General features: G+C 39.0%; 1 protein-coding gene across 2 annotated transcripts in view; it reads left to right on the plus strand.

Moving 5' to 3' along the window:
- KITLG (KIT ligand) overlaps positions 1-25913 on the plus strand; it is a 92321-nt gene that overhangs the window by 46901 nt on the left and 19507 nt on the right. Inside the window, exons 4-6 of one of the 2 annotated variants that reach the window (XM_024572186.3) lie at positions 19008-19178; positions 21619-21778; positions 22500-22583. In XM_024572186.3, coding sequence (XP_024427954.1) covers positions 19008-19178; positions 21619-21778; positions 22500-22583 — 415 coding nt within the window. The remainder of the gene's footprint in view (positions 1-19007; positions 19179-21618; positions 21779-22499; positions 22584-25913) is intronic. The other variant, XM_024572331.4, reaches the window with a different exon arrangement.

The raw sequence follows: 25913 nt of genomic DNA on the forward strand, positions 1-25913 counted from the left end.
CTAAAAAGTGAAAATAGGATAAGTAAGGAGAGCACGTCACTTACCTGTTTTCTGAAGAGAAGCTTTAAATCTTTGAGAGGTTCACAGGAGTATTGGGTGTTGTCTTCTTTTTCAGAAGAGGGGGGTGTTCTCTGTAATTCAAAAAAGCTTTACCCTGGAAATATGAATTCAAGAGTTATATTCTCATACCTTAATAGCAGGTGGAGAGGCTAAAGTGACTTGGAAAGGTCCTTTCTATTTTTTAGTTAAATGATTGTTTGTTCCTTCTTCTTGCCAGTGTTCAATGAGAACTAGAGCACCAGGTGAATAGTGAGACTGTTTCTCTGGTGGGGTAGGGTATGTTTACTCCCCCACTCCTGCAGGGCTTGTTGGAATTAGTTAAGATTAAGAAACTATTTGAGTTGTTGCTGTGTGTCAAAGTCACAGTAAGGTCAGCAGTTAGGAAAGGATGACCATAAGTCATTTTAAGGGGGCTGATATTTAATGCAGTTCTTTGGGTGGCCTGTAGTCTCATAAGGGCAATGAGTAGTAAGGATAACCATTAGAACCTATTTCCTGGCAAAGTTTAGTGAGTGTTCTTTTGAGAGACTGGTTTGCTCGTTCGACTTTTCCAGAGGCTTGGGGTCTCCAAAAGGAATGGAGTCTGTATTTAATATCTAAGTCTGAAGCGAGGGCTTGAGTGGCTTGAGTGGTAAAAGAGGGCCCATTGTCACTTTGAAGGGATTGGGGTAGGCCAAATCTAGGAATTATTTCCTTTAGGAGTAGTTTGTAAACCTCAGAGGCTCTTTCTGTAGGTTTCAATTCAGCCTGTAAATGTATCTGTAAAGACTAATAAACATTTGAATGCTTGGCACGGGGACATGTTGGTGAAGTCAACCTGCCAGCACTCCCCAGGCCCCAGGGTAGGTCCCTCAATGTTGGATGAAAGGTAGTCATGGGGGTGGCTGACACGTTTTAGGATTATTCCTGAGGTATCACTCGCAGGCCCAGGTTACCTGCGTAATGGTGTTAAGGAGGTTAGTATTTAGAAAAGGTCGTTATAATAAAGTATGGAGGGCCTCTTGCCCATAGTGGGTGCTTTCATGGAAGACATTAATGATTCTCCATAGTTGGGATTAGAATCTTACCCTGGTTTGAGGCATGCCACCCTGAGGGATTTAATTCTAAATGTAGCTCTTGTTCTACTTTTGATCAGAATCTGAGCAGTTAAGGGAGGTGGATATTTCTGGAAAGAGAGGCAGTTGTAGGGTGGGCAGCGATGTTAAGGGTCATTGGGCTGCTATTTTAGCTTCTTTATCAGCCTTAGAATTTCCTGTGGCTATATTGCTGTCATTTCTTGGATGTATCTTGCAATAAATAATGGCTATTTCTTTAGGCCTGTGAACTGCCTCTAAGAGACGAATGATGAGGTCTTTATGTTTAATGGTAGAATTTTTAGCTGTTAGTAAGCCTCGTTCCTTCCAGACTGCTGCATGAGCATGTAAGATGAGGAAAGCATACTTGGAGTCAGTGTAAACATTTATCCTCTTCTTTTTCCTCTAGCTCCAGGGCTCAAATTAGAGCAATTAGTTTGGCCTTCTGGGCAGAAGTACTAGGTGGTAGTGGTTGGGCCTAAATAGTCTCATATAAGGAGACGATGGCATATCCTGGTTTTCTGATCCCTAGATCTATGAAACTACTACCATCAGCAAACTAGGTATGGTCAGGGTTAGGTAGGGGATTGTCTCGTAGATCAGATCTGCAGAAAAATATCTCATTGATAACATCAATACAGTTATGTGTAAGGGATATAGTTGTCTCTAGTAGAGGAATTAGAGTAACTGGGTTCAGGGTATTATAAATCTTAATGGTAATTTCATGAGTGTTTAGCAGGAAGGCCTGCTATTGTAGGATTCTTCCTCCCGTGATCCATTTACCTCCCTTTGTTTCTAATACCGCCTGAGTCTGATATGGCATAAGGACCTCAGTAGGTTGGCCTGGAGTTAACTTAGGCTTCTTTTACTAATAAGGAAAGGAGGTCGCTGCCACTGCCCTAAGGCAGGCTGGCCAGCCTCTAGTAACTGCATCAAGTTGCTTTGAAAAGTAGGTCCTTCCATGCCATTGCAAAGGGTATAAGCTCCTTCTTTCTCTCTGCTGCGTAGAATTCCATTGTGTAAATGTACCATAGGGTACATTTTTTGTGGGGAGAGGGGTCTATAGGAGCTACTATAAAGGACACAAGGACAAAATCAAGGGGGAGGGTAGAGGTGGAGGAGGGAGGTGGGACTGGCTGGGGTGGGGTGGAGGGAAGGGGAGAAAATGCAGACAATGGTAACTGAATAAAAATAAATAAATAAATTAAAAAAAGAAAAGAAAAGAAAAGTAGGTCCTAACCTTTGTCCTAAAACTCCTGGGGCTATTATGCCATAATTAGGAATCCAAACATGGCAAAATCCAGTTAGGACAAAAATTCTCCTAAGTGCCTCTTTGTAGCTGGCCTAATAATATTGGTGATGGCTTCCTTTCTCTTAGGGTCAATCATTCTCTTTCCTGTGGTTATTTGGAAACCTAAATATTTAATAGTGGTTAGTGACATTTGTGCTTTCTGTAGAGAGACGCAATACCCATGCTGTCCCAGGAATGTTAAAGTTTTAAGAGTGTCCGTTTTGAGGTTTCATAAGAAGGCCTAGTAATTAGTGAATAATACATGTGCTGTAGAAGTGTGCTGTTGGTGAGCTGGAGTTCCCTAAGTACTCTTTCTAGGGCCCTCCCAAATATATGTGGGCTACTTATAAACCCCTGGGGTAGTCTGGTCTAGCAAAGATGAGAGTTCTGTTTATTTCTCTCATCTTTCCACTTGAGCACAAAAAGAAATTGACATGAGGGGTGGAGAGGAAGACAAAAGAGGCATCTTTTAAATCCAAAAACAGAAAAGAAAGAGGCCTCTCCTGGAACTTCTGTGAGGAGAGTATAAGGATTAGGCACAAGCAGATGGATCGGGACAACATCGCTGTTTATAGCTCTGAGGTCCCAGACAAACCTGTAGGTACCACCGGGCTTTCATACAGGTGAAATGAGAGTATTGCATGGAGACTGGCAGGGGATGATAATCTTGGCATCTAGGAGATTTTGTACAATCGGTCTTAATCCTCCTAGGGCCTCTCTTTGCCGTGAGTATTGTTTTATATAGGAATAACTTGATCCTGGTTTTAGAGGAACTTCAATGGGGGAAACATTAAAAGCAAGACCTGGCTGAGTAGTGTTCCATACCTTTGGATCTAATTGCCCAAAGAAGGGAAAGAGAGAGGAGGTATTGCTCTCAAAAGCTAATTAGGAAGGAGAGCTATATGAGTTGTTCTCCAGTCCTGGTTGTGTTCTAGGGGTTAGAGGAATCCTAGTTCCTAGCTGATGGAGGATGTCTCTGCCTAATAATGAATAGGACATTCTGAAATGTATAAAAAGAGTATATTCCTTTCCATGATTTAAAATTACAACTTAGAGTCTGGGTGAAATAGCTTACCTTAGGAAAACTATGAACATGAATAATAGAGCAAGTTTTAGAGGATAGGTTACTAACCTTGAAAGGAAGGACTGAGAAGGTACTCCCTGTATTGAGAAGAAGTGAATAACTCTTACCTTCAACTTTCATTTGCACCCAAGGATCAAGGTAAGTGATGGTTATTTCATCGTGGGCAGAGGCTCACAGACCTGTTGGGTACCATCAGTCCAAGGGGGTCACTGGGGAGTTGGTTCCACTTTCTTAGGGTTTCTCTTGTCTACTTTTGTTCAAGAAAGGGGACATACTCCCCTTTCCAGCGGCCTTCTTCCTTGTAACAAGCACATTGGTTAGCTCCTATCTTGGATCCAGCTCCTCCAGTCGCCTGATGGCTCTGAGAGGAAAAGTTCTTTCCCTTGTTGGGTTGAGGAGGTTGAGAGGTAAGTCCCTTGAAGAGCTTAGCCTGTTCAGCTAAGAGAATATGGGTCTGCTTCTCTATTCTCTCATCCTTCCTGGTTTCTTTTTCTCTCTTTTTGCCTCTTCCTCTAAGTCTCTATTATTAAAAATTTGGGTGGCTTCCTCCACCAGTATGGTAAAGGAAGTCTCAGCTTCTGCTTCTAATTTTTGTAGTTTTCTTCTTATATCTGCAGCAGTCTGAATGATAAAGGTGTGAGCTAAAACGATTTGCCCCTCCAGAGGGTCAATGTATTTGTACACTTAAAAAGGGACTCAGTAAATCTGCCAAGGACGACAGTGTGATTCCCATGAGGCTCTTGTGTGATTTCTCTAATTTTGTTAAAGTTGACAGGTTTCCTGATGTTATTGGTCATTCCATGGGAATTTGTCTGCATTTGTTGCATTTTCCTCATCTGCTACTTTCCTAGCAGCTCTAAGAATCTACTCTTCTCATCCTCATTATATCATCTGGTTAAGATAATCACAATATCTCTCCAAGTAAGGGAGAAGTTAATGGTCATTTTGAGTAATTCATCCTTACATTTTTGGGAGTCCTCAGAGAATGAACCAAGATTCTCCTGGCATTCAGCTAAGTCTTGGAACGAGAAAGGAACATGGAATTGAATAGTTCCTTCTTCCCCATTTGGGACCTCCCATAAAGGGCAATGAAAGTTTGGGTGGATTTTCTGGGCCAAACAGTGGCTTATGGGGAGGGACAAGGTTGGGGTTTGGAATGGGATGAGGGATCATAGGGAGGAGTGGCTGAGGGAATAGCGGGAGGAGGAGAAAGAGGGCTCAGACAATGGGGTGGCTGGTTAGGGGAAATCAATGGAACATCCAAGGGGTCATCATTGTCTGAGGAGCAGGCAAGGGCAACTTGGAAGAGGCAGGAGTCAGGGTTTTGGAGTCAGCATTTCTTTTGCAGTTCCTTAGCATGGCAGAGAGACATAAAGACTTGAACATAGGGGATTTCATCCCATTTCCTCTCCCAGCAGCAAAAGTGACGGAGTTGAAGAATGGTATTATAGGAAAGAGAACCAGAGGGGGGTCATTTTTCCTGATCCCCTAAGTGATATGTAGGTCAACCTTGTGTACGGTACCTAATAAGTCTCTTTTTCTTAAGGTCATCAAGCTGGGAAGGGGCCCAATTATTTAGGAGGCACCCTAGAGGGGTGTTAAGGGAGACAGAGCTCTGACTGGACTCCATGGTTTGGCCTGGAGGCAGCTCCTAAAGGAGGAAAGAAGGGAAATAGAAACGAATCTGGAGTCACTGAGGAGAGTTTGTGTCCAGTTGGAAAAGAAGTCTAAACAGTCCTGGAGTTTAGCCTGAGTCTCATAAACAATGAAAGAGAGAGGAGGATAGAGCAGTTCTGAGAGAGGATGGTGAAAACAGGACAGAGTCTCAAAGAAGGAGTGTGGATTTGGGAGTGTGGTCAAGGAAGTATGTTCAATCACAAAAACAACAGAAAGGGCAGGTTTTATGGCTCACGGAGAGGACCCAACAATGAAAGAATGAATGGAGGGGAGAAAAAAGAGAGAAGAGACAAAAAGAGGGAGAAGACAAAAAAGACAAATTGGAACCCACCAGGGCTCCCCAATGACTAAGTCAAAGACCTAGGTCTTTAGAATGGCAGAAGGTGCCATGGTGGCCACGGAAATAAGAACAAAAGTTAACAGTGATTGGTGTAATCCCAACCTGAAAGTAGGACACAATTGCACATTCCCTAATGGTCTAAAATTATAAATCTAATCCAAAGAATAATCAGAAGCCAAAAGAGAGGATGAGAGAGAACTTCCTGATCAACAATAATAAGAAATAAATCTTAACTGGGCAAAAGGGTACTGGGGGATCAGGAGAAAGTGTTGACCAGAATCTTGGAAGGAACTGAAAGAAATCTCTTTGTGACCAGTAGGTCCATCCTGACCCCAGGACCCTGGTCTCCATCCTCAGTTCCTCAGACCCACTTACCTGTAGCACACTGTAGTCCCGTCTAGGTTGCCAAATCTTACTGAACTGAACTGGAACACCTTTGGGTGCTTTTCTCCCAAAATAAAACAATTTAGATCAGGGATGCTGATAACAAAGGTAAGATTTATTTCAGTTCTGTGGAGGGTGAGAACTCTGGGGATCAGAACCAGAGAACCACGCCTACATGTGCATGCTCAGGCTTTTTATTGGGGTGAGAGGGTCCGGGAAGGCTCTTCCATTTTGGCACAAGTTTCTGTGGCTATGGAGTGCTGATGAATGGTCATTGTTATCTTCTCCCCACAGGTGCACCCTGGGCTTATTTGTCAGAGTTCAGGTTAGAGTGAAGGACAGAGTGGTCCTTGTGTTTTTTGGCATATTCTATTCAAGTCATGTACACGGGATGCATGTAGTCTTGGTTTTTTTCCCTTCTTTAAGCCCTGTGAATAAACTCAGTAGAAGATAGTTGTTTGTCCTGACCAGTGTGACTCAGATGGTTGGGCATTGCTCTGCAAAGCAAGGGGTCACCCCTTTGATTCCCACACAGGGCAGATGCCTGGGTTGCAGGTTCAGTCCCCAGTCAGGGTGCATATGAGAGGCAACCAATCGATATTTCTCTCCCACATTGATGTTTCTCTCCCTCTCTTTCTCCCTCCCATCCCTTCTCTTTAATCTCTTTAAAAGATAAATGCACTTTTAAAAGACAGTTGTTTATCTTGTGTTTCTTAAAAAAAATTGTATTTCTTTTTGAGCTGGGAGCAACTTATATATTCCCTAGTCTGTTTCAATAAGGATGCACCCTGCTCTGGACTGCAGAAGGACTTTAGGCTTCTGATTACCAAACTCACTCAAAGAAATTGTGCAACTCTTTGAAAAACAAGTGTTAAATTGAAAATATCAAAGTAGAGTACTCTGTACCAGTATAATCATAGACTGTGCTCAATCACAGATTTTGGTATTGGCTAGTAATAGCAAGAGTCAAACTTGTAAAAATAAATCTAACTCAATGCCACATGTCTTCTTCTTGTGTCTGTAATTGAGAAAAGTCCTCTATTATTTGATCTTGGCACACCATCCTGGCATAACTGGAATAACTCTGTTCTTGGCTACCACAATTGACAAGGAAAATAAGCCCACACATAGGTCTTTGGGCAGAAATGGGTCTTAAGCTTTCTTTTACCTTCAGTTTAAAATGGTGGTTTCTGCCAAGACCAGAGGAGTTTCCCAGTGGACGGACCCCTAATGAGTTGGCAGTGGTCAGAGTGCCTGCTGCCTTATCTTCTGTCTTTAAACATTAAAGGGTGGAGTGGGAGTCAAAATTTGTATTAGAAAAATTCTCTGGGCCAAAGCAATAAAGTTCTGCATGAGGCACTGGGCAGGAGAAAGCTCTAAAATAGAATACACTATATATTTGGGGGGTTTGTTTTAAAAATCAGATAAATACACCTGCAAAGGAGAGCTTACTTTTCTAAGGCCATTCCTGGAAAATTACCCAGCAGGTTCACTCTCACAAATAGCAGGGTGTGATCAACCAGTTGATATTTAAATCTAAGGATAATTACCAATTCTATTTTAAACTTCCTAAAGCTGTAATACTGCCAGACTTAAGATTTCCTTTCAGTTGCTAACCTTAAAAGTCTTAAACACTTCTGAGCCTTTCCATTTACATGCACTAGTGATGTTACGTAGAAAGAACACAAATTAATTTGCTGAACGTGTGCCGCACGTCGTCCGTCATTTTCAGTCTATAAGATGATATACACTAGGGGTTCCTGAGGTACTTGAGTACAAAGTATCCATCAGCTTTTAATTAAAGTGAATCCCATACTCATAAGTTTTCTTTTAACTTTTTATTTGAAAATAATGTCAAATTTACAGAAGTTTGTAAGACGATTCAAAGAATACCATATATTCTGTTATCCAGATTCATCTACTTGTAACACTTTGCCTTGTTTGCTTTCCTAAATGCGTGCTTTCTTTACACACATGTATGTTTTATTATTTTTCTAAAGCTGTTGAGTAAGTTATATACATTATGTCTGTTTACCCCTAAGTACGTCAATGTGTATTTCCTAAGTAAATGATTTTCTCTTACATATAACCACAGTGCAGGTGTCAGCTTCAAAAAGTTTAGGAATAACTGCAATACTTCAATCTACTAGTTGTATTTCAACTTTTTCAACTTTTTTGGCATTTATTTTCTTCTAGCATGAGAACCAATCTAGGATCATGATTTGCATTTTTATTTCAAGTGTGATAGGCCGAATAATGGCTCCCCAAACATTTCTCCTGCTGTGAATATATTACCTGACAAGGCAAAAGGGACTTTGCAGATGTTATTAAATTAAGGATTTTGAGATGGGGACAGTATCCTGGATTATCCCGGGGAACCCATTCTAATCATTTGAATCATTATAAGAGGGAGGCAGGAGTGTCAGAGCCAGAGAGTTATTTGAAGCTATTACACTGTTGGCTTTGAAAATGGAAGAAGGGGCCATGAGCTGAGGAATGCAGACGACCTCTCAGAGCTGGAAAAGGACAAGGGAAGGGATTCTCCTGTAGAGCCTTTACAAGAAACACAGCCCTGTCAAACACCTTGATTTGTACCTACTAAGACTTATTTTGGACTGCTGATCTTGAGGACTATATGTGTAAAATAATAAATTTATGCTGTTTTAAGCTTATTAAGTTCACAGGAACTAATACATCATTTCTCCTTAGTCTCCTTTAAGAGTTCCTGAGCCTTTCATTGTATTTGAGAGAGTGAAATTGTTTAGTAATACAGCCTTCCCCTTTAAATACAATGTTTCTCTTTGAAACATTTGATGTTTCTGAATGCTAATATTCGGATTATGCATTCCAAGCCTCTATGAGTCCTAAGTGATGATATATAATCAGTTTATCACATCTCATGGCACACAAATGACCATCTCCCCCTTCCAGTGCTGTTTGTTTTGATCACCTGGTTAAAGTGTTCCACTGTTTTTGTGTGTTTACTCATTAGCGACTAATAAGCAATCTTTGAGGAGATACTTACAGACCATGTACAGTTCCCCATAAAAGTTCCTCCCCTAGATTTAGCATCTATTGAGGATTCTTACCTGAACCAGTCTTCACTGTCATGTGGATTTTTAATGAAGTAAGTTTTACCTAAGTTAAATTAAGCAGGGTTAAACAAGTCACTGGCAATATGTAATGTTACCCTAACCATATGCCTCCCAGCCCCTTTCCCTGTGTAACAGCCTTCCTCAGGTATGCGTGATTTCACTTCTCAATTACTCTCACCTTCTTCTACCGGACCCTGCTGCTCCTGGGCCCTTCCCATCTTCCTAGCCATTCCAGAATTCAACATTGGAGGTTTCAATTTTTTGAATAGGCGAGAGATTTTTTTAAAAATTCCAACTGATCATTTTACCCCTTTTTCTTCATATACTTTGAATGGCTGCTCATTGTTCTTGGGAAACAGGAAAAGGAGCTCCTTAAACAAAGATTCCAACAGCTGTTTGACCTGGCACCTTTCCATAACCGGCTCAGTCCCTCATCTACACAGGTTGCTGCCACCGTTCCGCTGCCCACAGCTTCCTCTGTGCCTGGTCTGCCCTCCCGCGTGGGTAACTCATGGCCTTTTCCAGGTCAATTTCACTTCTGTAAGGAAACCTTCCCTCTCCTCCTTGAATGAAACCAAACCCTCCTAGTAGAAACTCGCTGCCTAGCGTTCCTCAGAGTAGCAGTTTTTCATTTATTAGTGGAATTACTTAATTGATAATCGTCCGCTTCTAAACTTCATGAGGGTATGAATGGCATGTTTTTGCTCTCTTATATCCTCACTGCCTAATGGATGATAGGCCCTTAATAAATATCTGCCGGAAAAAAGTAAAGACAGAAGAAAGGAGGCAAGTTCCCCAACATGTAATCACTTGTGATTTCCCTGAGGTACAAATTTGACCTGAATAGCATCTGCAAGATTAATAGGGTGAGATGAGGTGAACGCCTCACAATAGCTGCACCATTACATAAAATCTGCACCTCAATGCGTTATCTTCCACTCACAGTTAGGTGTGCATTTTGTAAAAGGTCTCAGGTATGAGAGTTGTCTTACGCAATTTTGAGGAACTGTGCTTTCCTTGAGCCTTCTGTTACACTACTTACTATTGCGTCATTTCCATACTCGAGGACTTTTTCATTGTTCCCAGTGATGGAAGGCTGAAAGTCAGATTCCTGAATCTGGTGCTCGTGACTCTCCACAGCCCTACCCCACCCTAACCACCTCATCACAAATACCATTGTTCCTCAACACAAACATGCCACTACAGCCAGATGAGTCCCAGCCTTCTAAAGTCGCCGTGCTTATTCTCAATTCCGAAACTGTTTAGTGGGACTTCCCTACACCAGGGATGCCCTTTCCTTTCTGACTACCCATCCATATTCTACCCATAGAATCACGAAATATCCTGGGGCCAAAAGCATCTTAATGGTCATTTCCTTCAAGGTCAGCCTGAGATCACTCTGTCTCGCAAGGTCATTTCCTACTATTCAGACCACGCTCTCTTCCCTGTATCATTTGGGCAGTAAAAATTGACATCACACCTACTCTGTGCTTTGTGTGGCGCTGCTCAATAATACTGACATGGTTTCTGCTCTGTGGGCCTTACTTTTTAGTTTATTATTGCCAAATTTCTATAGAATTTGTCTAGAAACTATTCATTTTGGATATCTGGTCATCCATTGCTTATTCAGTTGTTTAAAAAGTACATGTGTTATGTATTTCTCTCAAAGTATTATGGTGAGAAAGCATTAAGATGAAAACTCTGAGGTACAGAATCCATAGAGTAAGTGTCAGGTGTTGTCATTATTATTTTGTTGTATTTTCTCTTTTTACTACATTTCATTTGTTTAAAGATTAGGGGTTAAATCTTCCAGTTCTTGCTACTCCCTCACCATTCATATAGGTCCCAGACACTCAAAAACTACTTACCAGTTAGACGCTATTTTCTAAATCTTGAAAGAGCCCATCTTTTCTGTTGAAAATCCTTCAGTTCTCACTAACAGTAATGAACTCAGGTTTAATAACAACAAAAATCCCCATTATATGAGAATGCTGAAGTATTCCAGTCAAGGGCAAGGATGCAGCCAGGCCTCATGAAGGGACTCCATCTGAGACTGGATTTTCCTTTCCCCACTTCTGCATCTCTGCCTCATTCTGTTCTGTCTATGCAGGAGGTGTCTCCTCTGTTCCAGTTAGCTGGTAGATTGTAACTTCCCCAGTGCTCCCCAATTTTTATGTCACAGTTTCCACCCTGCAGAGAAACTGATTGGTAGTTCTTATTACCACTATTAGTTTTAGGGTGGGACTTTCTGCTTGGCCCATCTAGCTCAGAGGTCCACCATCGTCCAATCAGCTGTGACCACAGAGTAAATTCACTAATTGTAAGTTCAGATCCTGAGATCTGACCCCTCTGATTTGGAGTACTTACTATAGAAATAGGAGTCAGCTAAGTAGACACTGTAATTATCTACTTCTACCTCTCATATAATAAGTATTTATTTTTAAAAAAAGGAGTAAGTTAGTTAAAAATGTTAGTTAAATGAATAAAATATGATGTTAAATAGTATTTTTAAGTGGCTCTTATGTGTACTTAAACTACAGGGTCCATCTTAATAAGTAAGTGATTATACTAAGGCACTGTTTGGAATATCTATACCATCACTGAATGATAAGAAATATAGTAGAAGCCACACATGTAATGTGAAATCGTCTAGTAGCTACATTAAAAAAAGTGTTACAAGGAACAGGTGAAATTAAGTATAATAAATTTTATGTGGTCCAAAATATTCAAAATATTATCACGTTACCTTTTGATATATGAAATTATTAATGGCATATTTTACATTGTTTTACATTACTCGAAATCCACTGTGTATTTCACATCTACAGCACATTCTAGTTCAGACACTAAATTTTCATCAGAAATATTTACTCCATGATTAGAGTTTCATGAAAATATAGATTTATATACTTAGCCTTTCCAAACACACTTAAAAAGTTTTCTAGTCACCACATCAAGTACTGATTTTTAAATTTAAACAAGTTAAAGCTAAAAAAATTAAAATTTCGTTAGTTATACTAGTCACATTTCAAGTAACGGCCCCCATTTTGGCTGGCACAGATTGGACAGACCCCTTCATTCCACACATGGAGAAACTGAAGCCCTGAGCAGATTCAGTGACGTGTCTAACATCACAAAGAGCATTAGCAGAGCCGGGACTGGAAACTGAGCCTCTAGGTCAACTTTGCTGCCCTCCCCTCCCCATGCTCTTCCTTCCTCACTGTGCTATTTTGTGTCTGGCTCAGGGGCCATTTATAGACCTCTCCTGGGAAAAACACATATTTATAGTGTTTGGGCTGATTACCATCTTAATCAGATTGAGGTTTCTACATCACTTTAATTCAAACAAGAAAATGCGAAGTTAGCGTGCCTGAAGTGAACACTGAAGACCCAAATTCATTGTTTAGGGAAAGGACTAAAATAAATCAGGACAAAACCCAGCCCATCCAAAAGGGGGTTAAGATTTTAGAGACCCTACACAAGAAATGGGAGCACACAATATTTTGCAAAGTGCTTTTTCAGGCTGTTTGAAATTTGCCTGCCCGTGGAATGTTTGAGAGTAGCAGGGGAATGTCAGCTTTCTAGCCCTAAGAGTGAAAACCAGAAGGAAAGGAAAGAGTGTACTCATGGCAATTGACATTTGCTCTTTGGCTGTGACAACCGCTCAGAGAAATTTGCCTTCATCAGCTTGACTCTGGATTCAATGAAATGAGACAGAATGAGCCATTCCGTTGCCCAGAGATCTCTTAATTGAGCCTAAGGACCAGTGTGCACTTACTCCAGATATGTGACCACAAGAGCCACGATGGACCCGGCAGAAAAAATAGTTTTTTGTGCATTGACTGTACCCACTAATGAAAGAACAAGGCAAGTACTCTAGAGTCTTGGTTTCTCATATTTCTGCCTAAACTTGTCATGTAACCTTGGACAAACCACATCACTGCTCCAGGCTTTGCTTTTCTCATTTATGATATTGGAGCGACTGGACCACACGGTCTTCAGTTTCCTTCCAGGTCCAAACTGCTGTGGTTCTGGTGGTATGCCTCTAGATTCTTTTGATTGCTCAGTTAGGAGGTAAATGTTGAAAGCACAAGAGGAAAGAAAGGGAATGCTTTGTGCCCTGGGCATTCATACCTCTAAATCTGGCAAGACTGAGGGTTGACACATGTTGAAGAAAACAAAAACACTCAAACTGAGCAGTAATGCGCCAGTATCAGATTAGTTGGGTTGGAAGACTGGGTAAATCCTCACTGTGATGTTCTTCAGAGGCCTGACAGTTTATGAGCCAGGACTTTTCTCCCTCAGATTCTCCAATGGATATTTCACCTCCACTCCTTTGTAGAGAACTCTCTCACAGTGTAAACTTCCTTAGGCCCACTAAGGACACACACAGGTATCTCTAGGAATAGCTACCACATGGAAAGGAGTGCCAGGTGTACCCATGAAGAAATGTTATACAGCAGGTACTTGAATAAGGTGATTTCATTCACTATTGTTTTGTTATTATAATGTTGATGAGATGCCATAGGATCCTCACTTTTGTTAAATAGAAATGTAGCCCTGGCTAAGTCTCGATTGGTTAGAGGATCATCCTGATGCCCCAAGGTCATGGGTTTGACCCTGGTCAGGGCACACACAGGAATCAACCACTGAATGATTAAAGAAGTGAAACAACAAACTGATGTTTCTCTTTCTCTCTCTCTCTCAAATTAATCCACGTATGTGTGTGTGTATAATGTAAATCAATTAGTCTGTAGTAAAATTGGTTTCATTATATGTCATTTTGCTTCAAGTTGCAGAACCTATTGACAACACTGAGGACTTACTGTTAATGTGTCTTGTCCACTTCCAGCTTCTATTTCTATAAAGCTTATGGTGACTGCTCTTAGCGACTCTTCTCTGCATCTAAGCCTGGTAGAATAATGTGTCAAATTCTTTCAACTAATAAGCCAGAACAGTTTCTTGAAGGCAGCAGAAAGGTGGAAAGGATAAAGCATGCCAGAATTAGCAAGTCCCCATGGTGTTTTCAAAGCACACTATTCACTTCAACCTGGGTCTTAAATACGCTAGTTCTGAGACCGCAGAAGTGTTATACCACATATCTTACAAAATTCAGATACTGTCTATTCTAACCTTATGTGTAGTTTTCCTTGTTGGACTTTGGAAGCAGTCGTATATCTAGTTATGCTTAGGATACTTTTAATTATAGTAGTTTTATATATTTTAAAAAATCATTTAGTTAAATCATAAATTTGGTGTTCATGGTACTTCAAAATACCTTAGGAAGCTCGCAGTTTTTAACCAAATCTTCAGGGGTAGGGGCATGTTAGCAGGTCAGATATATCGATTCGGTATCATTGATTCAGTTAGCATTCTGGAGTGACGCATGCTACACATACGTAGGAGTATAAAGGATATGTTGTCTTGGTAGTCGTGGCTCGAACTGTTGTAATTAATCCAGAAAATACAAGACAGAAGCTACCAAGAAAGAAGGTACCAGTAAGTGACTGAGACTGTGGAGTTAAGGAAAATTCAGACAAAGTTTCCCTTTCAAAGCAAGGACTACATTTCTTTTTTTATGTATGTGGGTGAATGAGACTAAATTATATGTATTTCAGGAATTTGAACCGTACTGTTTCCCTTACCGCTTTGACATCCTGTGTGGCTTTATCAACTTTCCTAATCCTTCACATTTCTCTACTAGGGAAATAAAGAATGTTATTTATAGCTTTCATTCTTTTAATGTTGTGAGTTCCTATTTATATAGAACCATTTAAGTATAAAATGGTCTCCGAAATATGTTACAGGGACCATAATGCCTGTTATTAAGGCAAAGAAAATCTACATTTGTGAACTTAACCTTAAATCTCCACTTCCTAATCATAGTCTTGCAAGAGTTGAAAAACAAAAAGACCTCCTGTCATCTCACAAATGAAATATTTAGTTCACCGTGTTTGGTTCTCTTTGCAAATCATTTACTATATTTAATTAAAAAGAAAATGCAGGACTGCTTGGCATTCTAGTCAAAGCTGGTTACCTCTCTTGCAGGCAGACAGGTCAAAACTGGCTGATATTTAATATTATTTGTTTACCTCCATTTTATCATGAATAAATCCAAGAATCTTAAAAAGCTAAAGTATAACTATTTAAATAAATTAATGAAAAGATACAACTTTGCATTTATTATACACTCTTTTCCAAGGAAATTATGGCAAGAAGGAATAATAAATGAACTACAAGACCTCTGGAAGTACATTTTTCAGCACTGTGGTCCAGAAGTTCATATCTTATCAGCTATCAAGGAATTGTTCATTACTTTAAGAGGACAGATGTCGGGGTAGGGTTAGCTCATAGGAATTCCATTTTTTAACTGTAAGAAACGGCAGGTTTATGGCTGAAACTTTACTAGAAAAAGTTGGCTGCTTGCACGGTTGCTTAGGTATCTGAAAGTGGGAGGGTGCGTGGCAGTGAGGGCGCAGGCACAGCTAAATAAGAACTTGAGTATCGCATGTAAACATGTAGTTCCGCTGAAAACAAACAAAAGCATCAGTGGGCACCGGCATTCCCCAGTTTAAAAATAAGACAACATATAAACAAAATCTTTTTTACTTTAACCACAAGAAAAAAAAAAAGGAGCCTGTTCATTTAAGGCAAAGACCACGGTAACAAAAGGAGTACCTTGGTTCAACTCAAAACGAGGGAATTTAATTTTGGGTCCTATGTGTCAGCACGTCCAAGAGGACAGGCAAGCACATTCAGAAAGTGGAGAGGGGGGAAAAGTTTGAAGAGGTTCCTATGTGGATTCTGCGTGCCACAGGAAAAATTGCACAGCTACAATGGACTGGACTAATTGGTAAAGACTGTTCTACCATGTAAATACTATTCAAGCTGTGTTTGTATTTTGCGTGTGCTCTATTCCATGTTCTAGGAAATCTGCCCCTGGCTGATAGGGCTGACTATATAAAAGCAATTGTTACGGCCTAAATGGAGAGAAACTTGGAGAGCAATTCAGTCCCAACGGAAAGACAAGCTTGGAAAGAGACTTGTAAATGATGTAAATATGAACTTGCAGGTGCTTGAGATAAGCGTTGATTTAATGAAGCAGATGATCCATTCTGAACCTATTTTGGAAACACATAGTCTTTAAGAACTTGGTTGATGAGTTGAATGAACTGGCCTAATTGAATTAATTCACACCGAGTGTTTGTTTATTCTACTTAAATGAAAACAGAGCCAATAGTCCTGAAAGTCTGGGTTTTTTTTGTTTTTACGTATTTATTTTTCATTTTGTGATGGGGGTGAGAAAGGAAAGGGGGTTGTGATCTAGCCCTGAAACAGGAAGAATAAGGCACAGATGAGAGAGACATTGAAGGGGTAGAATTACCAGGCTTGGCAAACTGATTGCAATCAGACTGAGCTGGGACGGTCAAAGCAGAAGCCCCGTAGAGGAGGAAGAGTGGGGTCCGGACATGCTAATGTGAGATGCCTGCTTTTTTGTTTTGTTTTTTCCTTTTTCTTGAGCTTGTTGGGGTGACACTGATTGGCGCACAGTTCTACGACACCCCGTCTGTGCGCTGTAGTGTGTGTTCACCGCCCCACGTCAAGTCTCCGTCCATCACCAGCCCCTGCTATACACCCTCCTCCACTGCCCACCCCCGCCCCAGCAAGCACCACACTGTTCGCCTTGTCCATGAGTTCTTCATCTTCTTTTTTCTACTTTTTGCTCATTCCCTTCACCCTCCAACCCAGCCCCCAAACCCCAATCTTAAAAGTTTAGAATGACATTTAATGCTTGCAGGTATTGGAGCTTACCTATCTGTAGATAAACCAGTTTCTTTTGGGGCAATATTATTAATTAAAACTGTTCTGTTAAATGACTCTAAAATGGCCACTTTGTGTAATTTAGAATAAACAAATTACTTGACGTTCCCTCCGAAGAGATACTATAAGGTAAATAGAAAAATAAAATTTAGTGGTTTGATTCATTTTACATGGCATTAGTCACTCTTTATGATTCCAGTATGGTAGAAGGTATATTAAATTATTTAGGATCTTAATTAGCCAACTCAATTTTAGCTATCTCTAATAAGTGTCTTATTTTTCTCACTGTAATATTGTAGCGGAGTTAAAAAAAAGAAATCAGAGACTCTACTTACAGAGAAGATAATCTTAAAATACGTGATGTACATGAATTTATGACCAATTATTAATTTTAAATAACATCATATTAATTTTTAAAAATATTAAAAGCTGTTTTAATATACTAAAAGGTTTTTCCTAATAACCTAAACCTTTATTGATCTACAGCCATTTATAGGAGGGGTCAGCAGCTACACCCCGTAGGCCAGGGCCAGTGTGCTGCTTGAGTGTGTATGGCTGGCTGGCTGAGGTAGGTTTTTATAGTGGTTCTTATAGAAGAACATTTGTAGTCTACACAGTGATAGAGAGTACTGACTTTGAACCCCGACTAAGCAAAATGTTGACCCAAAATAAAGAATTCCTTTTGTTTTTTTTGGTACATCTGAATTATAAAAGAAATTAAATTCAATTATTATACAAAAGAAATCACAGTCAGTTATTAAATTTTTACTTTTGTGATAAACATTTTGTGGTGGAAATTTGTTTTCTATTGTGTAAGCCTACCTGCATAACAGCCTTGATTTTTGCCTCTTGGTGTGGAAAGCCTAAAATATGCACCATCTGGTCCTTTACCGAATTTGTGGCCCCCTTGTTGTACTTTTTCCCATTTATTTTTTATTCACTCATGCATCAGTTCAGCAAATACTTTGTGAGCAACTCCTATATACCAGGCACTGTTCTAGGCCCCAGGGACACTGTGGGGAACAAGATTTTATAAAAATTCTGCCCTCATGAAACTTACATTCAAATTATGTACATTATCACCTCACAACTACCTTCTTCCATTATTTCCACTCTACAAATGGGCAAATTGAGGTTGAGAGAATTTGTGGAGCTTACCTGGAGTCTCTCAGCTGAATTGAACCCAATTATACCTGACTGAGTGAGCTTGAGTGAGCTTCTAACCAGTGGGCAGGGCTCTGTGCTCGGTTTAATGTTATTCTGTCACCATCTTGAAATTTTTAATCATTATTTGAACAAGTTTTTGAACATTAAACTTTGCCCTTGGCCTCCCAAATTATCTAATTAGTCCTTCCACTATGGCAAAAGTACTTCTTAGACCACATTTCTGCCTACCTGTTTTTCTTTTTTCTTTTTGTTTAACACCCACATAAATGTATCAATGAAGAGGGTTTGAAATCTATCAAACACTTTAGAAAACTCAGCTATTTTTATTTAATATTCCAATTCACCAAGAGACTGAAAGTTCCTTGAGGGCTAGGACTGTCTCTCACAATAATTTTTTTAAGTTCTTCTGTCCCTAAAGCTCTTTTAAGAACACACTGAATACAGAACAAATATTTTTCCATGGCATTAAATTCCATTAATATTTGAACTTTGTCAAGGGTAAGAGTTGGCTCTGTCTCATCTTAATTTACCTCCAGGAAAGAGAAAAATCTTAACCAGCAGTGCTTTCCTGTAATATATATGCATTTGTAAATTTTGAAACAGATGTTAGATCTGAATTAAACAGAACACAAGAACTGACCTGTTCCGATGTAAGGAAATCCTTTGTCCGCAGCTGATGACCGCAACATTGACGTCTTTGAAGTATGCCTGGAGTTCACTGCATTTAAAATGCATGCTTTCCCCTGGCCGGCGTGGCTCAGGTGGTTGGAGCTTCATACCATAACAGAGAGGTTGAGGGTCAATTCCTGGTCCGGGCACTTACCTAGGTTGCAGGTTTGATCCCCAATCCCTGGTCCTGGTGCATATAGGAGGCAACCAATTGATGTTTTTCCTCTTATGATGATGTTTCATTCTCTCACTCTCTCTCTCTCTAAAAAGCAATGGAAAAATGACCTTGGTGAGAAAAAAATAATAAAAAGGATGCTTTATCTTCCTTTCTTTCAATTTCTTGCAGCCTAGGCATTGTTGGATAAGCGAAATGGTGGAACAACTGTCAGTCAGCTTGACTGATCTTCTGGACAAATTTTCAAATATTTCTGAAGGCTTGAGTAACTACTCTATCATAGACAAACTTGTGAAAATAGTGGATGACCTTGTGGAGTGCATGGAAGGACACCCATTTGAGGTAATCTTGTATTCACTGGGCTTGGTTTTTACTACTCTTCTCTAACACCTACATTGATTGTGGTAGTGGATGGGCATCTTTATTTGTGTGGTGTTTAATGTACAGATTTGTAATTTAAAAATATTTTGAAAGATGAGCACAGAAGCAGATGTTTGTGGTTATGCCGCAATGTTGAAATGTACATTGACTTAAAAGTTGTCACTTAATGTAAAAATTGACTTACATAATAACATAAAAATAGCCCTAACTTTATTTCACATGTGAATGAAATTCTCATAACTTTCCTATTAGGTTACAAATGTTTATTTACCTTTAAATGAAAAATTGTGTATAATGAACCCTTAAACGTGACCTCTTAGCCACAGTAATCATGTGGATAAGAAGCACATTTTAGCATCTCCAAATCATTTTATGATTAGTTGTTACCAACTTCAGAATATGGACATGGCAATGATTTGGCTTCGGAGCCTATTGAAGAGGCAGTGTGCCACTGGAGACTCGGTACAGAACAAGGTGTTGGAATTCAAATCCTGACGCCATCACTGAGTAGCTTGGTGAACTTCACCCCTCTGGGCTCACTTTCTTTAGGCCTAAAATGGGACAATGAGCCATCTCATAGAGTTGACATTAGATGATTTGTGATGAGTGCTTTAGCCTTGTGTCTGGCACAAGAAATGTTAGTAAATATTTTTATTATGATGATTTTATAACATTGTTTCTATAATAGAATAGGTCTTGGGAGACTTGCTTCAGCATAGAGTTCACAAGGCAAAGTTTAGTCTACAGGCCCTTTAGAAGTTTAAACCTCAGATTTTAAATAATGATTCTGTGCTATAACACTCAAATACTTCCTCCTCATCAAAATTCCAGTTGCCATTGAAGACTCAAAATCGGTCCCATTTGGGTTCTCCGATCTCAGAATTCTTATCAGGCCAATAAGCTAATCACCAGGGTTATTCACTTCCAGTTTCTGAGTCAGAATGTATCTTATACTCAATGACATCTTAGAGTTAACATCTCTTTTTATATCATCTCAGTATAAATAGTGAGCTGATGGCACTGATAAGAAGCAGAGGTCACAAAAAGTAGGGTCTCTTAGATGAGGTCATGAAGGAAATAATTATGCTTTGGAGCTGGAAAGATGCCGTAGGTGTTCAGTGAATGGGGATGCCAGGAAGAGCATCCCGAACACCAAAGAATGTGCATTTAGTGCTCATGACACTTTGGCTGGAACCCAGCAGATTCACACCACGTGTTATTTCTCAGTTGTTTTGGAGACTGAGTACATACATATGAAGCACTTAAAGAGGTACATAGTAAGTGCTACATAAGTGTTAAGTCTTTTTTTTTATTGTTGTTCCAGTACAGTTGTCTCCATTTGTCCCCCTCCACTCCTCCCACCCCAGCCATCCCCACCTCCCACCCTGGATCCTACCCCCCTTTGGCTTTGTCCATGTGTCCTTCATACATGTTCCTGACAACCCTTCCCCCCTTTTCCCTCATTATCCCCCTCCCCCCACCCTCTCGTTACTGTCAGTTCGTTCTCTATTTCAATGTCTCTGGTTATATTTTGCTTGCTTACTTGTTAATCAAGGGTTAACTTTTATTACTGCCAGATTTTCTTTATAGATAATCATGCATTTATCACTTCCTAAAATACAGCTGTGATTTGCTTTTGGGGACTTTAGAAATTAATCATACTCTTTATTCTTTTGTGACTTCTTTCACTCAGCATTGTGTTGATAAGATTTATGCACTTTGATGCATATAGCTGTTGTTAATTTTTTACTGCATATATAGTATTCCACTGATTCAACATACCACTGTTGATTACACCACTCTCCTATTAGTTGATATAGATGTGTATAAACACTGCTGGTGAGAACTTTCTTGTTTGTCTCATGGTGCATAAATGCAAGAGCTTCACTAGAGTGTTTATCTAGGAGTGGAGTTTCTGGGTCACGAGAGGGGCACATGTCCAACTTTACTAGATAGTATCAAATGTGCCAATTTACATCATTCCCTCAGTGTCTAAGAGTCCCCTTAGCTCCATCCATATCCTTGCCAATATTTAGCCTCAACAGACTTTTTAATTTTTGGCTATTTGGAGGTTTATTTTTTTTAAGTACAGAATAATGATTATAGTGAGCATCTTTAAAGAGCAGTGCTGCTAATTTGTTGTTAGGATTATTTCATTGTTATGATGTTGAATTCACCTTACTCATCTCTACTGCCCACACTGTTCCTATTAGCTGGGGTCGAGCCTCAGACTGAGCTGAGTGGGGTCACTCTCCCGCGGTACCGATTTGGATAATGCATGTCAAAACAGCCATCTAAGAGTGGTAGTTTTCCTTGGATCTTTGAAGAACATAGTCTTTTACTTTGACAGTTAAATCTGTAGACTCTTTGAAAAATATAATTCTGTTTTTTCTTCTTCTAGAATGTAAAAAAATCATCTAAGAGCTTAGAACCCAAGCTGTTTACTCCTGAAGAATTCTTTAGAATTTTTAATAGATCCATCGATGCCTTCAAGCACTTGGAGATGGTGTCACCTAGAACTAGTGAATGTGTGGTTCCTTCTACATTAAGTCCTGGAGAAGGTAAGACATCTAAGCATTTCTAGTTTAAATGTAAATTCAAACTTGAGTCTCATATGCATACATAAGAACCTACCTCTGAGTCAAATATATGTAGTTAGAGAAAGATGTATGTGTTATGTCCAATAAAAAAGCACATTATCAATACCATAAAAGAAATTAATGATTGTAAAGTTGTTTTCCAAGTCAAAGCAGTACTCATGATTTTCAAATTAAAGAATTGTGTGTGAGTCAACAGTAAACAGTCACTTATATTTGTCTTATCTGATACTTGCCAATAATGTACAGTTATGTTATTCTTTACCTCCCATCTTCTTAATGTCCCTTCCTCAAATCTTTTCCCAAAGGGTCTGAGTTATGAATTCTGATCTTCTCTAGTTACGCTGTATTGAGACTCTTTCTCCCCAACCCCCTTCCCCAGGGTCCCAATAATATGAACTCTTAATGACATTGCCTTTTTTTTTAAATGACCAAGTATGAACAGTTTGCATTTTTTACATTTATTAGCCTGTATAGGCAATGAATCTTTGTTCAGTAAGGTGACTGGTGAATTTCTTACTAAAAATAGAACAGCAAGACCTAGTATGAAATAAATAGGATCGGAATAATCTGGATTTGGGAAGCGGACCTGATAAGTGCTCTGGTATTGCACGCAGCCTTCTGGGGACTCTGTAACTTCGGTAAATCACCATGCAACACTGACACATTATTGCTTTCTATTTAGATTCCAGAGTCAGTGTCACAAAAGCATTTATGTTACCCCCTGTTGCAGCCAACTCCCTTAGGAATGACAGCAGTAGCAGTAATAGTAAGTACATACATCTGATTTAATGCATGCATGGCTCCAGTTAGCATCTATAGGAGTATTGCATGGGCTTTAAAGGAAATCTCTACACTTATTACTTTTAATACTGTTCCATTACTGTTCTTCCTATGCTTCCTGAGTCTATGGTCTTCCTGAGAATCAAATGTTAGGTTTGTAGAAGTGGGTTTCCCTACAGTTTGAGATAATTATTAGAGAATTGGGCCGACAAATTTTCAGCTAAGATTAGTTTAAATAAGACATGAAATTATTTTTGGAAATATGACTTAAGCTTTTTTCATTGTTGACTTAAAATATATTCCATGTAGAATTTGCCTAACAAAAGTGGAATTTTTAAATGGAAAGTACAAATGCTAGGTGTATGGAATTCCAGGGATATTTTCAGTTTTATATATATTTCACTATTTAGTATTACATGTTTGAAAATTGGATGATTTTGTTATTTTATTATAAAATTATATGTTGGAAGAGAGTATGCTTCTTTCCCAGAAATTTCTGTCCTCTTTGGCCAAGAGCCCACTTTCCTGCCAGTCTAATGTCCTCTTTTTAAATCTAGGCAAAGGTCGTTAGATTTACTAAATGTTCTGACCCTCTAGGCTCATGGAAGCTGTAAGAGGAAAAAACTGGTTTTGTGATCTCCAGCTGAGGAAGTCATCCCTGAAGACTGAGTAATAGCGCACTGTTGCAGGTCCGGTCAGGGACATAGAAGACTTATCTGTAAAAAGAAGGGACCCATCTATTATAAACCCATTGTAGCAATTCTGCATTGCAGAAATTCTAAAAAAGAGTCTGTAATATCCCTTTCATTTCAATTTTTGCCAACAAAACCTGACCTGAATTGAGATGAGGCTTTTTATAGCTTTATCCTTCTAAAAGTGAATATTTATACATTTATCTATAGAAATATTAATGGGTTTGATTGCAGGTTGCTACCCTGACCGCACTGAGGATATTACATAATATACAATATATGCAGAACAGAGCCTTCTGAAATCTAAAATTTTGAATTATGTAATACTTTAAAGCTGAAAAGTTTTACAAAGGAACTATGTGTGTGCTATTCATTTAAGGTCTTTCTTACTAATTACGAATTTTATTAATTTTTTCAAAGAAGCAACTTTGACTTCTTAAATTCTGTTTGTTTATATTTCATTGATTCCTAATCTTTATTACTTCTTTCATTCTGCTGTGGGTTTAATTTGTTTAATTTGTTCTAGCTTCTTAAGGTCTTAAGGTGGAGAAATCAGATCGTTGATTTTTAATTCATTCTTCTTTTCTAATATGAGCACCTTCAATGTATAAATTTCCTTATAAGCAGCTTTAGCTGCGTCCTGCACATCTAAAATTTTTCTCATTTTATTTTTTCCATTATCATTTATTGCATCCCACACATTTTGATATGTTATCTTTTTGCTATTATTTTTAAAAAAATATTTAAAAATTCTCCTTGTGATTTCTACTTTGATTCTTAGGTAGTTTGAAGTCTAAAAATGTGCCTTCCCTAGATGTTTTATAGTTACTGGTTTATAAATTAATTCTATTATTTGGAGAACATAGGTTATAATCTTTTGAAATTCAAGACTTATTTGACGTGTACCTAGATACCAGGTGGAGCATTCTTAAATTTGATTAAATTGGTTGATAGTGTCGTTCACATCTTCTGTATCCTTATTAAATTTTTTGTCAAATTTTTTATTGGTTACTGAGAGAGGGAAATTAAAAATCTTTTCATTGTGGATTTGGCCACTTCTCTTTTTTAAAGCATATCTCTGGTAGACAGGATATAGGTGGGCCTTGTTATTTTATGTAGTTTTTCTGATTTTTAACTGGAGCATTTCTTTCATTTATATTTAATACAATTATTGGTACAGTTAGTTGGATATGGGTTTACCATTTTGTAATTTGTTCCCAGTTTGCTCCATTTGTTTATCGAGCCTCTCTTCCTCCTTTCCAGCCGTCTTTCAGGTCAAAGTGCGCACGTGCGTGTGCATGTGTGTGCATGTGTGCACAGGCGTGCGTGTGTGCACATGTGTGCCTGCTCTATTTCGATTACTCAGTTGGATTTTCAACAGCACATCTTGGAATTATCTTGTGGTTGCTTTAGGAATTACAAGGGACATCTTACCTTGTAACATCCTACTTAGAGTTAATATCGTAGTACTTAAAAAATATATAAGAACCTTGAAACAGGATAGTGCCACTTACCCACAACCACATTTTATTCTGTGTTGATTGATATGTATACATATATATAGTTACAAACTCCACAATGCAGCATTAAACTTAATGATTTGAACCATCATCATCTTTTATATTTACCCACATCATTATTATTTCTTGTACTCCCCATTCCCTCTTAGAAATCCAACTTTCCATCCAGTGTTAACTCCTTTCAGGCTGAAGAACTTCCTTTGCCATTTCTTGTTAGTGTATATCTGCTGGCCACAATTTGTTTCTTTTAATTGAAATATGTATTTTTGTCTTTAGTGTTGCAGGTATTATTTACTAGACATGAAATTCTAGGTTAACAGATTTTTTTTAGTTCAGTCCTTTAAAGATGTTACTCTGTCTTTCTGTGTCTGGTGTTCCTCACAAGGCCGCCAACATCTGTATTATTTTTTTCCTCTTACGTGCTGGGTCACTTTTCCCCTCTGCCTTCAAAAATTTCCTCTGTTTAGCAGTTGAAGCCAAGGTGCGTGTTCTCTGTATTTAATCTCTCTCATTGTTTGTCAAGCTTCTTGGTTGTGTAAAGTTATTTGTCCCAAATTTGGGGAAAATTTTGGCATAACTTTTTCTTTTTATTTTGTGTTCTCTCACCTCTCCTTCTGAGACACAGATAACATATAAGGGGCAGTTTGATATTGTCTCACAGATCATGGAGATTTTGTTCAGGTTTCTTTTTATTTATTTATTTTTGGGGGTTTTTGTTTTTATTTATTTTTAAATTTTTATTGTTATTCAATTAGAGTTGTCTGCATTTTCTCCCCACTCCTCCACCCCACCCCAGCCGAACCCACCTCCCTCCCCTGCCTCCACCATCCCCCTTGATTTTGTCCATATGTCCTTTATAGTAGTTCCTGTAATCCCCTCTCCTCACTGTCCCCTCCCCACTCCCCTCTGGCTATTGTTAGATTGTTCTTAACTTCAATGTCTCTGGCTATATTTCGTTTGCTTTTTTCTTTTGTTGATTATGTTCCAGTTAAAGGTGAGATCATATGGTATCTGTCCCTCACTGCCTGGTTTCTTTTTAAACCTCTCTTCTCTTCATTCTTCAGCATGAATAATTTCTGCTTATCTTTTTTCAAGTTCCCTGAC

The sequence above is a fragment of the Desmodus rotundus genome, chromosome 3, assembly GCF_022682495.2.
Source record: "Desmodus rotundus isolate HL8 chromosome 3, HLdesRot8A.1, whole genome shotgun sequence".
In the NCBI taxonomy this organism is placed as follows: domain Eukaryota; kingdom Metazoa; phylum Chordata; class Mammalia; order Chiroptera; family Phyllostomidae; genus Desmodus; species Desmodus rotundus.